Below are 11,505 nucleotides of genomic sequence, written 5' to 3' on the forward strand. Positions count from 1 at the left end.
TTAACATTTGACTCGTAGGTCTTCGTCAGAGTTTTTTCATTCTCTGCGGTGTTTTTCGTAATTGAACGCTTTTTGGGTTTTTGATGGCTGACCGTGCAGACAACACATATGAGAACAAATATTATTAATAAACACCCAGTAGCTACACCTACTACTACAGCCAAATGTGCCTCAGTAAACATTCTTTGAACCGTGAGAGGGCGATTGAAAGGATGTATTGCTGCTGCAGTATCAACTTTAATTACCAATGTGGCGAGCGTCATTTTAATCGGCGTGCCCATGTCTTTCACCATTATCATCAAACTATATTCACTTTGATAATCTGGCAAGGGATAATTTAGAAATAACTCCCCTGTTCTTTCATCTATCTTGAAATGATTTTCAGGATCATTATGCGATATTGAATAAATAAGATTTGAATTATTTCCTGCGTCTAAATCGCTAGCAATAATTTTAGCAATAAAGGATCCAACTTCAGTATTTTTTGATATATAGACTGTTTCGTTTCCAGATGTTGGGAATTCAATGATTGGTGGATTGTCATTTTCATCTAAAACGATTACATTGGCTATCGCGACGCTTTGCATTTCAGGAAACTCTTCGTCTTTGGCAATTATTTTAAAAGTATAATAATCTTTCTCCTCTCGGTTTAAAGGCTTAATCGAAAAAAGTTTTCCACTTTTTGAGTCTATTCTAAACATTCGATTGCTGTTTGACTCTAGTTGAAAGATTGTTTTTGATTTTAAATCAAGATCATTGACTGTAAGCTGACCTAACTCAGTTTTGCTTTGTTTATTTTCAATAATTGTAAAATTATAAATTGGCTGTCGAAATCTTGGTGGTTCATCGTTCTCATCATCAACGAGCACGGTAACGACGGCGGTTGATGATCTCGACAAAGAATTATTTTCATCATTTCCTCCATCGCTAGCCACAACTTCAAATTTGTAAAAACTGTTCTTCTCTCTGTCTAACGACACTGTTGTCCAAAGTTCACCACTATAAAATTACAATGCAAGCAATATAAACAGAATGAAAAAAACAAACAATATGAACAATACAGACAGCGAACTTTGTATTATATGCAACTCAACAGCAGGGCTGAGCAAAAGGAAACTCAAGTAACCTTTTGGCATCTATCTGAAAAGCAGCGTAAGGATCTGATTTAATTGAATAAATAATATCCCCATTCTTTCCGTCATCTGGATCAGTTGCTTTAATGCTGAAGTTAAAAGGCTGTGAATGTTTTTGAAGTTTTCACATGTTATGCAACAGTAAAACTTTTATTTGAAAGATTACAAGCGAATTTTTATCAGTTTTTATTATCTTTTTTTAAAAAGAAATTATCAAAGACTAAAACTTTTAAAGCGATATTACAACTTATTTTTCAATTATTGTAAATATTCAAAAAGTCAATAGTTTTTTTGATATTTGGAACGAATCTTTCTGTTCACACCACTTGCTCTTGTCCGGTCATCATTATTTCCTAAAAATGATCATCAGCGAGTGACCTTCAAGACCGCATAGGAAAAGACAGCTTGAGGAGGAAAATTTGAATGACCTGATCTCATTAGAATTGTTTGTAGCACTTCGAGTCGTTAAATTAATATGATCAAATAAAGAAAGCAATTTGAGAAAAGTTCCTAGTACGTATCAGCAGGGAAAATCAGCAAATATTTTGTCAAAATTAGGAATGATTGCAGCTAGGAGCAATTTGATGTAACGATTAAAACTGTTTTTACACATTGAAAACAAAATAAAATGTGTTATACAGTGTACGAAAATTTTGAAAATTTGAATAGAAATAGACCAAAAGCGATTTATTAGAGGTTTTGAACAAAAAAGATAAAATGCTTTATTTAAGAACAGAGGGCAACAAGTGTTAGTGTATATGAAATAATTCTTTGTGGCAGATGCTTGAAAAATGTTAAAAGCGAAGGTCATTTCATCGCCAGTCTAATAACAACTACTAGTTTCTTGAAATGTTGAATAAATATAAATGAAAATCTATAAATAATAGCACCTTATAAGGCTGGTTGTTTTCCTTAATAGAAATGTTGTAGATATCCAATGTAAATTTTGGGGCATTATCATTAACATCTTTGATGTAGACATTGAATAGTACAGTACTTGAAAGAGGCGGGGTTCCAGCATCTCGACATTCTATAATTACAACATGTTTGTTGGAAGTTTCGTGGTCGAGTTCACTGATCGTTTCAATGACAAATTCCGTAGAAAATTCTTTCTTCTTGAGTCGATAAGGCATCAACATTTTGGTCTGTTTGTATGTTTAAATGTAATCATTCCAGTTGTAATGAAGAGAATGATAATTTATCTTGTTTTGTCTAGTGTTTAAAAATATTTAAATTATTATGTACATAACAACAACACTGTAGCAGTCAAACACGATTTAAAATATTTTTAAAACATCCATGATGAAAGTTTCAATCGAGAATGAAAATAATTAGATTTGAAATAAAAACGATTCTATCATTTTTAGCAATTTTTAATTTTTTTTTTGAAAAGTGTAAGACGTGTGTCCATCTTTCAAATATCTAACCAGCAAAACAAATCAAACAAATCGAAATTTTTATTCAAGTTAAGTTTCATTAATTGTATAGTTTTTGTTCAAGCATGACTATTGATAATAATACAATAAAAATAATAATCGACATAACAATAATAATAACAAAAACAGTAAAAACAATATGAACATTCTTGAACATAATATTTGGGTGGCGAGATTATGCAACGGCCGTTGTGGTGCAGTGATTGGGTTTGAGATCTCAGCTATCAAAACGCAATCTACATGTGTGTGTGTGTGTGTGTGTGTGTGTGTGTGTGTGTGTGTGTGTGTGTGTGTGTACGACCCCTGATTTAATAGCCCAAACAAGTTAAATAAAAAATAAAATGAGTAAATTAAACGATGTAACAATTGAAATTCAAAAAATTAGGCAAAATATGCAAAAGTTACTTTATTTAGTCTGATAGAGCAACTGGTATTTTCATCTCCGTCATCATCCTCGACCGAAAAGTGCAAGACGTGGGTTTCTAGTGGGACGTCCTCAGGTAGTGAAATGTTTATTTTATCACTGTTGGTTTCATAAAACGTTATTTGGGGAGCATTGTCATTAACATTTTCAACATTAATGATCATGGTCGATTTTGAGGTGAGCGGTTCAATGCCTTGATCTCTAGCTATGATATCAAGTGAAATTGAGCGAAATTTTTCATAATCTAACGGTTTATTTTGAGAAATTATTCCTGTAATTTTGTTTATTTCAAAGAAATCACCATACTGTTTTCTAGTCTTTTCAGAAAAGGAATAATTTATAAGTCCATTCGTATCTGCATCTTTATCGGTTGCTTCAACTTTGAAAAGAGATTTTTTAGGAGCTGCATTTTCAACTACGTTAAGAATATATAAATTATCGGAAAACTGCGGATAGTTGTCGTTGAGGTCAAGTACATTGATTTCGATGTTTGCATAACCAGTCCTCGCTGGTTGGCCGCCATCGACTGCAATCACTTTCAACCGATAAATGCTTTGTTCTTCCCTGTCGAGAGATTCGGCGGAACGCAGCTCCACGTTGTTTATCCTCTCACCACTTTTGTCAACTTTTAAATGAAATCGTTTCATATTGATGGGATCCTGTAACGGATCTAGGAAGTAATTAACGACGCCATATTTGGGACTGTCCAAGTCTTCGGCAGGGTGTAATTGATAAAAAACTCCTAGTTGTGCCGACTCAGAAATGTTAGTCTTCATATCTGAAATATTAAAAATAGGTGAATTGTCGTTTATATCTTCTATGCTGAAATCAATCGTTATTAACAGCATTGTCTTCTTTGACATGACTCTTATTCTTTTTAGACACTCCACTAAGCCAGGGCACATCTGTTCACGATCCAGTCTTTTATTTATTCGAATGATTCCATTCTCTAAAGAAAAATATTGTTCAAATTCTTCCTTTGCTACCCACTGAAAATCATTTGAGCTTGTGTTCATTAAATTCGTTTCTTTTTTCAAATCCAACACAAACGTTCCAACGCTAAGTTCTTCCTTCAATGTTTTCGTAATGACAACTGTGTCTTCATACGATGTTTTAACGAGCATTAAAATAAGAAAAAGTTTCATCATTTTGATTGTGTTATCTTTAACGTTAGTCTGTAGAAAAGAAATTTTAATTATAGAAAATTTTAACAAAGAATTGTATGCACATGAATGTAGATAAAAATTATTATTTTTGGTATTTTAAGAAGTCACGTGATAACGGCGATGTTACGCGAAAGAAAATCTAAGCGAGAAACAATGCTTCTATTGGGTCAGCTTTAAGAACCACCTACATTTGGATGGCATGCATGTTGTGGATGTATTTGCATAAGACAAAAAAGTAACACATGTTGTTACTTTTGTCACTCTTTTCACTTGCAGACACGTGTCCTCATTTGAATGAGTCACAAATCGAAGATTTATCTGTTGGCGATGATTACGAGCAGAGGTCTACACAGGAACACATTTCTATTACCTCACCCGAGAACCACAAAGTGCAAAATATCTATCTTGTTCTATATTTTAGATTTGACACTGGCTGCTGTTTTGCCATTTTTCCGCAAAATGATGGACACGAAAAATGCAATGAAATGTTGGCACAAAGAGTGTGGTTGAAAAACTTTGGTGATGTATGCGTAAAGTGAAATGTTCATTTGTGTGTTGTTAGATTGTTTTATAAAATTTTACAAATATAATTAATAAAAGACATGCTAATAATTGTGATAATAAACAGTGACAATAAATAATATGTTCTGGGAGTGTATTGTGTTAACACTTACTATTTCTATTCAGATTCTGTCTGTCAAGAAGCAAATACAAAAAATAGTTACGAAATATTTTGAAAAAATATTACTACTTATTTATAGTTCAGTTAACAATTTTCAATAATCAGTTTGCAACCCGAAGCAAAACCAATTATTTTTAGTTGCATAATAGTTACGGTTTAAATAGAAGTATTTAGTAAGCTGGGCACTATTGTGACAACTCAACTTTTCATAAAATTGAAAAGTGATTGAATATTAATAAATGTTATAAATAAATATGAATAGATATTAATGAACTTAAATATTGTTCGTCCTTTACATTTTGTGCATCAACGTTAATATTTAATTACAGTTTATATTAAAAATACATTTTAAAATACATTTTCAAGCAAATCAATAAAAAATGGATATTAATTGATCGTTTTCAAGCAAATTAAAAAAACTTTTTTAAATCTTAAAGTGGTACAATTGTTTTTTTTTACAAATTTTAAATTTAGGGTCACCTTAATAAATTTAACAGATGAGCGTTACATTCCCTCCAACCTAAAAGTGACGACAGGCGTCTCCAAACATTTTTAACACGACCACAAAATTAAAAAATAATAAATACATGAATTTTAACAGACGAATGTATTACTTCAAAAAAAAAGAAAATGAAAATTGAAAGCCAACCAACCTTCTGCAAGATGGACCAGGAAGAAGGGGCTGTAGAGCATCATCATCATAGGAAATGTCAGCAACGATGTTCCTTCATTATAAAAGCCGGAGCATACTTGTTGCTTCGCTCTCCCGTTGCACGGTGTCTGTTGTTGTACGTACTACGTATGCATGCATGTGTGTATTTGTGCATGTATGTATGTATGTATGTGTGTATGTACGTATGTATGCATGCATGTGTGTATGTACGTACGTATGTATGTACGTATGTATGTGTGTATGTATGTATGTATGTATGTATGTATGTATGTATGTATGTATGTATGTATGTATGTATGTATGTATGTATGTATGTATGTATGTATGTTAAAACCAAATCATTGACGAATGTATGTATGTATGTATGGGTGTGTATGTATGTATGTATGTATGTATGTGTGCATGTATGTATGTATGTATGTATGTATGTATGTATGTATGTATGTATGTATGTGTGTGTATGTATGTATGTATGTATGTATGTATGTATGTATGTATGTATGTATGTATGTATGTATGTATGTATGTATGTATGTATGTATGTGTGCATGTATGTATGAACCCATAATTGATTAGAACTATAGGGAAGTAATAATCATATCCGGGTTCAGCTTTAATCTATGTTAAACGCTTCGCACAGACAGGTATTTTAACGCTCCATCCAAAATACAGAAAGAATTATATTTTTGAAGTAAAATAGAAAAGGATTGCTTTACATAACTCTTATCTAATGGGTCACCCGATACTTCTACAATCTTGCTACAGAGTTCATTCAGAAAACTCTGAGTCTGAGCATCGGTTGGACCAAAAGTCTCAATGAAGACTGGCTGAAAAATTTTGCTTTCTGCAAGAGCCGCATATTTTGAATTTTTAAAGTCTGCGGCTCTTAAGGCAGCGGCACCCGCCTCCTGTGAAGTAAGATTAATGTATGTATGTATGTATGTATTGTATATATATATATATATATATATATGTATGTGTGTGGGTATGTATGTATGTTTGTATGAATGTATGTACAAATGCATGTAGGTATGTCTGTATATATGTATGTGTATGCATGTATGAATGTAGTATTTATATCTTGAATGTAAATATGCAAGTACGCATGTAGACGCGACGCAACTAAGCTATATGGTCAGTTGAGTCACGGTATGCTATGACGCTTCATGAATATGTATGTGAATGTGATGATTTATGATACAAATGTACGTGATGTAATGGTTTATGATACAAATGTGTGTGGATGTGATGGTTTACGATACAAATATAAATGCAATTAAATGGTTTAGGATACAAATGTATGAAAACGTAATACAAGATGTGATGGTATTTAATATACACAGGATCTCTTCGGGAATATATCTATGTATGCATGTATGTATGTATGTACATGTGTGTGTATGTATGTATGTATGTATGTATGTATGTATGTATGTATGTATGTATGTATATAAATATATACAAGCACACACACACACATACATATTTATGTATATATAGAACTGTAATAACGATTTATAACTCGTGTATTGAATGCTTTATAACATTTGTGTAATAAATAAAAGTAGTTTATATATGTGCATTGTACATAGGTATATATTACTTTTTATAAATACATACATTCACACAAACACACACAAACATCTACACGATATAAATGTGATCTTTAAAAGACGTTTAAATATAACGTGCCCAGCTGTGAGCGCCTGCAGTTGTTCAAGGATGCAAAACAAAAATTCTAAATAGGAACTTATGTGTGTGTGCCTGCGTGCATGCATGAACGTTCGACGACCGCTTGTCATTTCCAAGATTATCGCATCAAATTTCATGGCTTATTATCACTACTTACGATCATTTCCATTATTAATTTAATCATCAAAACGTTTTTATAATACATTATAATTATTTGGCACAAAACAGGCGGACGCAATCCTGTAAACTCAAAAACATCAGCGATCAATAAGAGTAAATGTTTTTTTGCGCATTTGAGAGTGACAATCGAGCAAGCGGCACAGCAAGCACAAAACGACAGGCCTTCAACTCTTCCCCACCAATACAACTAAAACCAAGTTAAACACAATATATGCAGCAGGCATGGCATACGTGCAAATTCGTTTCATAACATTTCGTCGAGCACGTCATAAATATTGTTACGATATATTTCCTGACCTTCCTTATAACTACGGCATCATTATATTTTTAAAACTATAACTAACATAATAATAACAATTATTATTATTATTATCGTCATTAAGCGTTTATACGAACGTTTATATAAAAACACGCACATACACATGCAGACATATTTTATTTGTAATTGTGCATGCTTGGCAGAACTCTTATATTAATATATGCACGTCTATAAGAGCAGGATATATGCACTTCATTTTATTTCACTTTTTTTATTCATTCTTGTTTGTTTTTACGCCTTGTGTGTTGTACCATTGACACCTCGCGTCTGACAGTTTGCTTCTTTGCAGAATAAAAAAAAGAAAAATTTTAATACGATGCATTATGAGTATCGTCGTCGTCTTCACCAGATGAACATAACGGCAGGAACAAATGTTTATGAAAAAATCATCTTCTTCATATTATTAATTTAAGAATAAATAATCTACACTAGGTTGTAATGTATTCACGATGAGTGAATAAGCGGATGCAAACATTTACAATATAGGATAAATAAATATATATATTTAAAAAACTTTCTTACACATAAATAAAGAGCCGACAATAAGATTAATTTACAGCAAAATTTTCAAGATTATTTATTCAGTAACAATCTGTAACGAATTCCCCCGAAGTTTTATCAACAGCCGATTTAAATGAACATTATGCTAATGCAGAAGTGTATACATGCGAGACGAGCGTATTGATTTTTTTCAGATAGTGACTCATAGGGTTTGTGGCATCGATTCACGCATTATGTCCACGCATCTGAAGGCTTCGTAACGTCGTGCATCTCTCCATCGAAACGAGTTATAATGTTGTTGTTATCAGCGAACTGACACGGTAAATTATCAAAAAACGTTTTGAAATTTTCAATGATTTACAAACCCGAAAATTTATTAAAAACCTGCACTCAACAGATTATAAGGCAACTATCTTGTTTTTTGGTATCCAATTAAACTTTCTCTTGAAGTGCATCATCTGTTTAATAGCCATATTTAAACTAACCTAACTCAAGTTGCCACAGCATCTTACAACCTCCAACAGTTTATTCAATGCAATTTTTATTCAATGTAGGTATTAGCATTGCATTTGTTGATGTATACAGTGAAACTACAATTCATGTAATGTAATTTTCAGAGCAGAACAATTGTTGCGTTAAATCCTACGTACATTGCGATTGTAACTGACACGCCGACAAAAAAAACGCGAGAAAATACACAGCGTTGCGTGCTCTTACAACATAACATTCGAACATAAAAAACCATTAAAAAATTATTATTCAGCTAATTTTTTAATGCCTAAGGGTATGAAAATCAACCCCATAAAACAAAAAAAATCACTCTAAAAATTATGCAGAGCGGCTCATGCTCTTATTTCTTGACAATAAATTAAAATAACAAACAAAACCGTCATTTATAACGGGCAGTAAGACTTCGAGCACAGGGTCATTCATTCTTTGCCAATAGTCATTAACGATGTCGTCGTTCTGATGACAAGGTCCACACAATAGAAATGATTTGATGCACATTTTTCGTGTTCTAGCTATCAATTCCCCCTTACAGTAAGCACACACGGCTATTATATAAACATCACTACAAATAAATTTTTTGGAATCGATTTGGACCAAACTGAACTTATTAAACAAATCCAACTTTGTAAATAGAAGCTATTGAATATGATTATCACTATTAATATGAACAGTACATTCCTACCATAAGTTTTTACATAACAGTTACTTAAGTTTTATAAACGCAACAACGATTACAAGATTTGCTATTAGAATTACGGTAATTAGAAATTTGCCAAGGAAAATTAGATTAATTTTTATTATCCACTGCATAAGCCGCATAAAAATAATAAAAGGTACTAATACAACAATCCTACTTATCAAACGTTACCAACTTTGCTGAATTCGCTAGTCCGGTCGCTTTAAAAATTGTATGAAGAAATTTTCAACCTTTTAATTGAAACCAAAAGTGTAATTAATCATGTTTTATTTTATTCCTTATTTTTGTAAAATGCGACCTTTTGTAAAATTTAAATATTTTTTCAAAGAAAGATAGTTTTCTTCTGTTGTTACAAATCTTTTAAGTTCAATGGCTGTCACAACTTTGGTATTCAACTTTTCCACATCTTTCAGACTATATTGCTGAACAAAACAGTTCAAAATTAAATTGAATTATGTAAATAAAAAAATATACGTTTTTTTAATATTATAACATTTGGTGTTACAATACCATAATCTGGAAATGAAACAAAAAATGTTTTAAGTGAATGCACGAAAAGAAATGATCAAAATAGAATCAAAACGAAGTCAAAGAAGCTAATGTTAAGGCAGCAATTTAGTATAAAAATATTTAAGATCAGAGATTTGCATAAAAAAAGAAATTCAAAATGCTGTCAAAAAGCACGAGAAACATTTGGTGGGCCGCTGACTTGATACATGTTATGCGCTATTCCGGTATAGTCAAATAAGCGTGTGTCTGATAATCCGGTATTTTGACAAAGAAAGAATTCAAAAAACCATATAAGCAGTTTTTAAAATATCCAATCTCTATAAGTTGAGAGCATATAACTGAAAAACGTTTTGTTTCACTATTTATTGAATAAATTAGTTCAAGATTTAAAGCGGGGATCTCATGAGTCACAATAACATAACGTTACGTTAGTCTTCATCACAGTGACGTTGTTATGAAAGTATGCCTGCGGGAATATCGCTGAAACTTTGCGGGTCTGAAAAGATATTTTTCGACGAGGTGTTTGCTTTTGGATGATAAGGGTAAGTATATATTTAGTTATCTATTTATTGATTAATAAAAGAAACTGAACTGAATCAAGACACATTCAAAAATGAATAGTACAACTATGAAAATACTTGTTTGTAGTTGATAAATTTAGGAACTATTTCTTTTGCATTTGTAATCAAATTATTTTCAAATGCGGACACTTCGGCTAAACGAATTCCTGAATTGAAAACGTGAATCATCGTGTCAGATCAAAACTGAATCGGTCCATTGTATTTTATAGACAGTAAAATCCTAAACGATGAAAAGAAAAATAATCGAAAATAAAAACTCAAACCGTAGTGCGTAAATTGACTTTTTCCTTTTATTAATTGATGAGAATAATCGATAGATTCATTGAAGGCTTGATCGTCAGCCTTCTTAACCATGTAATCAAAATGAAAGCTGAATAAAAAAATTTCAACAATGGTTTCAGTGAAATGACATCATCAATTATTAGTTTTGCTGATGAATGACACGGTGATAAGCCTAAAAAATAAATTCAATGACAAATTGGTTTTTATTTGGAGATTAGCTGTAGATTAATTGAAAATAAACCGAAATCTGTTGAGATTATTTTGAGGGATTAAAATACATTCATTCACACACACACAGTACTTTGTTGGCTGCATTTCAAATTGTTTACGGTTTTCTGAGATCTCTTGTTGATTTTTTCGTGTTTTTTTTCGTTAATTTTTGTTCTAACTTATAGGAAACATTCAGGAGATTAATAATATAAATTATTTTTTAAATCTAATTGGAGTTAATTAATTAATTTTGTTTTTCTTTCAAGTAAATATTTGAGTTTACTATATAATTAGTTTTCTGTTGAACGTGCACGCATACACTCCTATTGTTGTTGTTGAAATTTTAGCATGGCCAACCAGAAGAAATGTTTAAAATGTTCAACTAGTAAGAGAAAGGATATGAAAGAGAAAGACAAACGAATTAAATGTTACCAGTGCGATATTACTATTCACACAGTTTGCGCTAGTTTACCAGATGAAATTTATGATATTTTGGAAACAAATAACAA

At 31.7% G+C, this 11,505-nt stretch overlaps 3 protein-coding genes across 3 annotated transcripts in view; 1 reads left to right on the forward strand and 2 right to left on the reverse strand.

Moving 5' to 3' along the window:
* Positions 1-338: 338 nt before the first annotated feature.
* HELRODRAFT_77422 (hypothetical protein) lies at positions 339-3,640 on the reverse strand (the record flags this gene model as incomplete). Its single annotated transcript, XM_009018148.1, has 4 exons — positions 339-999; positions 1,127-1,236; positions 2,024-2,278; positions 2,975-3,640. Coding segments are annotated over 4 exons (1,692 nt in total), but the record flags the coding sequence as incomplete, so codon positions are not given.
* Positions 3,641-3,691: 51 nt separating this feature from the next.
* Positions 3,692-4,141, reverse strand: HELRODRAFT_145840 (hypothetical protein; the record flags this gene model as incomplete). Its single annotated transcript, XM_009018149.1, has 1 exon — positions 3,692-4,141. A coding segment is annotated over one exon (450 nt), but the record flags the coding sequence as incomplete, so codon positions are not given.
* Positions 4,142-11,344: 7,203 nt separating this feature from the next.
* HELRODRAFT_171434 (hypothetical protein) overlaps positions 11,345-11,505 on the forward strand; it is a gene marked incomplete at both ends in the record, with an annotated part of 4,043 nt that continues 3,882 nt past the window's right edge. Inside the window, one exon of the mRNA XM_009018150.1 lies at positions 11,345-11,381. Coding sequence (XP_009016398.1) covers positions 11,345-11,381 — 37 coding nt within the window. The remainder of the gene's footprint in view (positions 11,382-11,505) is intronic.

This window comes from Helobdella robusta, assembly GCF_000326865.2.
Source record: "Helobdella robusta unplaced genomic scaffold HELROscaffold_20, whole genome shotgun sequence".
Lineage (NCBI taxonomy): Eukaryota > Metazoa > Annelida > Clitellata > Rhynchobdellida > Glossiphoniidae > Helobdella > Helobdella robusta.